Source organism: Austrofundulus limnaeus, unplaced genomic scaffold (genome assembly GCF_001266775.1).
Source record: "Austrofundulus limnaeus strain Quisiro unplaced genomic scaffold, Austrofundulus_limnaeus-1.0 Scaffold430, whole genome shotgun sequence".
In the NCBI taxonomy this organism is placed as follows: Eukaryota; Metazoa; Chordata; class Actinopteri; order Cyprinodontiformes; family Rivulidae; genus Austrofundulus; species Austrofundulus limnaeus.
In genome coordinates this window covers 269,760-274,548 of record NW_013952832.1, presented here as the reverse complement: position 1 = coordinate 274,548, position 4,789 = coordinate 269,760, and the positions used below count along the sequence as shown (strand labels likewise).

The following is a 4,789-nucleotide window of genomic DNA, read 5'->3' as shown; positions in this document are numbered from 1 at the left end:
TACTACATTTATCCATTTTAAATACACTAACCTCACTCTTTTGTAACAACTAAGGCAAAAATGTAATTAATTCAGAAAATCTTTTCAGGACCCCACCTTGATGTTTCGGGACCCAACTTTGGGAAACACTGCTGTAGAGGACCACTAATGTTCAAAGAAATGGTTTTTTACCAGCTTGTAGCCAAGATTCTGATGCTTCTGTAGATACCAAACATTTCTATGTTTAACTAAAAGAATTTAGAGTAATTAAAATAGAAAACCAGGGGTTTGGGCTTTAGAGCTGAATGAAACAATTGTTGGGCTGGATTTTGGTCACTCACAGGCCGGATATGGCCCGCAGGCCATTAGCTGAATAGCTCTGTTTTAAAGGTCAATAGTTTTAGGACTAATTGTGATTTCAGTGTAAAGCTCAAATTTCTACTCTGAGTGCAAGTTAAAAAATGAGATGAATCTGTGAGAAGAACTGCACCTGAGCCAGATTTTAGGATGAACACAACACAACACAACACAATAACCCTAACCTAACCATTAGCAAGTGGAGCTAATTCTGGTTTTATCTGGCTGTCCTGGTCCACATGCTTTAGTGGCAGTAACACACCACGCAGCAGTTGGAGTCAATCCTCTCATTTTTAAACACCTTACTCACATCTAAATACGTGTACTTTGTATAAAAATGTGGTTTCAGCCTCAGCTCAACCCATCTGCAGTCACTGGTTTGGTTTATGGTCCAACAGGATTAGTTAAAGTGTTCAGACTGAACCTGAAACCCGATTCAACACACTTGACCCAAACTGACACAACAAACTGTGTTTATGTGCTCCACAGAGCTGAAGCTGTTTGTAATTATCCATGAAAAAGCAACAGATCTATGATGTGGTGTGTGTGTGTGTGTGTGTGTTTACCATAAGCCCTGCAGCAGGAGACTGTCTGTGAACTGGAAGACAGGAGCAGCCAGAGAAGCTGCTACCAGGCTCAGCTGGATGGCTGTGTTCACCTGCAGACAACACAACAATCACACGATGAGCTGCAAAAAGACTTCAGACTGACAGTTAGCTCTTTCATTTAACGCAGCTGCCAGCTTCAGCTCTGCCTAAAGGCTGTAAAAACTGCACTGTGGGGCAGGAGGGGGCTCAGGGTTTTTACAGGGACACCACAAGTCATATTTTTCACTTTATTTTAATATTCAGGCCTGAAAAACTTGAACAAGATGTGACAAAACAAGCTTTGAACTTCCAAACTGAATCACCAATAATCTCAGTTTGGATAAGAACTAAATCTGTGTCCAAACCCTGACATCAAACAATACTAGATTATAATCTGAATCTTCTCAAATGAAGTGAAATAATCTGACAGTGCAGTCAGACAGATTACACTTCAAGACTTGTTGAAATAAAGAAAACTTCATGACTAACAAGTTAATAATCAGATTCAGATTCATTAATGACCAAACAAAAAGTCTGAATCATTCTGTTCTTGTTCAGTAAATCAGTCTCAGAACAAGAACAAAATGTTTTTGTCTGATATAAGACAGTAAGGCTTGTTTAGATGGACAGATTTTGCTGTGTTACACATGGATGAAGAATTGAAAAAGCTTTAAAATAACAGGAAATATGATCAATAATGTTTGCAGAGTTAGTGTGAAGGATCAGGAAAAAAAAAACTTTGTGACTGAAAAAAAAGCAGAATATAAAAAACTACTTTTTCTACACAACATGAACATGTCATGTAAAGTAAACTGGATTTACTAAAATACTTGTTAACATCGTCCCCCGTCACTGAATCAATAAGAAAAAAAACATGTTTAAACATTTCTATCAGTTGTTTTTAGACAAAGACCTCCGAACTGCCAGAATTTTCTAACATTTTCAAGTAATGAACGTCTATGTCTCCCCCACCCTGATCCACCCACACATTTATCTATCTAAGTAAAGTTTTATTTATAAAGCGCCTTTCACAGAAATATATTCACAAGGTGCTGTACAATCATTAACAATATAAAAATGGTGAAAAGAATAAAATGAAACAGAAAAACATAATTACACATAAGCAACGAAAACTGAAACATGAAATCAGGAATTAATTTCTAAAATTGTAAATCAAACACAAGGTCAATGCAGGTCAAAATATACAATAATACACAAAAACATAATGAATGCGGGAGAGAAAATATGGCGTAAGTTCAACAGTAAAGAAAACAAAGATTAGCGAAGCATTCACAGTGGAGGTAGGCTGGTGGTAATGGTGAAATGGTTAGCTAAACGCTTGAGAGAAAGTGAGTTTTTAGGAGTGACTTGAAAGAGACAATGTTATCAATGGAGTGCAGATCAAAAGGGAGTTCATTCCAGAGCATATGATATACACTCACCGGCCACTTTATTAGGTACACCTGTCCAACTGCTCGTTAACACTTAATTTCTAATCAGCCAATCACATGGCGGCAACTCAMTGCATTTAGGCATGTAGACATGGTCAAGACAATCTCCTGCAGTTCAAACCGAGCATCAGTATGGGGAAGAAAGGTGATTTGAGTGCCTTTGAACGTGGCATGGTTGTTGGTGCCAGAAGGGCTGGTCTGAGTATTTCAGAAACTGCTGATCTACTGGGATTTTCACGCACAACCATCTCTAGGGTTTACAGAGAATGGTCCGAAAAAGAAAAAACATCCAGTGAGRGGCAGTCCTGTGGGCGGAAATGCCTTGTTGATGCCAGAGGTCAGAGGAGAATGGGCAGACTGGTTCGAGCTGATAGAAAGGCAACAGTGACTCAAATAACCACCCGTTACAACCGAGGAAGGCAGAAGAGCATCTCTGAACACACAACGTGTCGAACTTTGAGGCAGATGGGCTTCAGCAGCAGAAGACCACACDGGGTGCCACTCCTTTCAGCTAAGAACAGGAAACTGAGGCTACAATTTGCACAAGCTCATCGAAATTGGACAAGAGAAGATTGGAAAAACGTTGCCTGGTCTGATGAGTCTCGATTTCTGCTGCGACATTCGGATGGTAGGGTCAGAATTTGGCGTCAACAACATGAAAGCATGGATCCATCCTGCCTTGTATCAACGGTTCAGGCTGGTGGTGGTGGTGTCATGGTGTGGGGAATCTTTTCTTGGCACTCTTTGGGCCCCTTGGTACCAATTGAGCATCGTTGCAACGCCACAGCCTACCTGAGTATTGTTGCTGACCATGTCCATCCCTTTATGACCACAATGTACCCAACATCTGATGGCTACTTTCAGCAGGATAATGCACCATGTCATAAAGCTGGAATCATCTCAGACTGGTTTCTTGAACATGACAATGAGTTCACTGTACTCAAATGGCCTCCACAGTCACCAGATCTCAATCCAATAGAGCATCTTTGGGATGTGGTGGAACGGGAGATTCACATCATGGATGTGCAGCCGACAAATCTGTGGCAACTGTGTGATGTCATCATGTCAATATGGACCAAAATCTCTGAGGAATGCTTCCAGCACCTTGTTGAATCTATGCCARGAAGAATTGAGGCAGTTCTGAAGGCAAAAGGGGGTCCAACCCGTTACTAYCGTGGTGTACCTAATAAAGTGGCCGGTGAGTGTATATATATATATATACATACATACACTCACAAAATCTCTTGTCGTTGTTCACTGAAGACATTTGGGTTTCAGGTCAAAAGATGAGATAAGAGTTCAGAAAGTCAGCTTTTATTTCCTGGTATTTACATGTTAAACATGTGTTAACCAACTCAGACCATACCAGCCTTTGTCTGAACCCACCCATTTTTCAAGTGAGCAAAACTATTGGAACATGTGACTGACAGGTGTTTCTTATTGACCAGGTGTTGCCTTTAAGGTTGATTGTTCAAACATTAAACAGCTCTGCATGACTAGTCTACTTTTTGTTCTGGGTTTAAACCTATAAAGTAAGTTTTTCTTGTAAATATTAAACATTCACTTTAAAATGATTTGCTCCTTTATTAGTACTAATTTAAAAACATGGTGGTTTAACACATCTAAATATAAACACCAGGAAATAAAAGCTGAAATTCTGAACTCATTTAAAACTCATCTCTTCATGTTAAACCCAAACAACTGTTCAGTACTTAGAGCGGACTTTATTATGCAACAGGTTAACAAAGTGTTAATGCGATTTTCTTTCAGTTCTTTTTAATTTCAGCAGCTAATGTGTGAACTGTTGTCTTCTTACAAAAAATAAAAATAATTAAAAACAGAACAACACAAGAGCTTTGGAGAGACTAAAGTGTGAAACGATCCTTTCTGTGCTAACATCCCCTCACAGCACAGAGTGGGAGGTAGTTTGTCTCACCTTGCTGAACAACGTGGGCTTCAGCTGAGCTGTAGTGTAGCACGGGTTGAAAAACTTACTGAGAGTCACCTGCAGACAATAAAAACAAACATTTAACATGTTTAAACAGTGGTTATCAAAGTGTGTGTACATTTACTAAATATAAATTACATGTATGAGTTCTCAATAAGCTGAAGAAAATGCACCAGTTCTCCACTAGAGGGCAGAATTCTAAGATTTTTCCATACATTTAAATATCACAAGACTGAGCCCCGCCCCTCCTGTACACTGGTGTCTGTGACGTCATGGAGGAGCAGAAACAGACCAAACAGGACAACAGCTCACAGCCTCCATAGAAACTAATAGATAAACAGCAGCTGAACTGGATCTGTTTCACAGATTATCTGTCATGTTTTTACAATAAATTAATAATTATGTTAATTTCATTCAACAATCATGTAAAACAGCAAATTTATACCAGAAAAATAATTTATAAATTA

At 39.1% G+C, this 4,789-nt stretch overlaps 1 protein-coding gene across 1 annotated transcript in view; it reads right to left on the bottom strand.

Moving 5' to 3' along the window:
- The window catches only part of crls1 (cardiolipin synthase 1), a 22,262-nt gene that overhangs the window by 6,987 nt on the left and 10,486 nt on the right, over positions 1 to 4,789 (bottom strand). Inside the window, exons 5-6 of the mRNA XM_014024605.1 lie at positions 4,311 to 4,379; positions 903 to 994 (exon numbers count right to left, since the gene is read on the bottom strand). Coding sequence (XP_013880059.1) covers positions 903 to 994; positions 4,311 to 4,379 — 161 coding nt within the window. The remainder of the gene's footprint in view (positions 1 to 902; positions 995 to 4,310; positions 4,380 to 4,789) is intronic.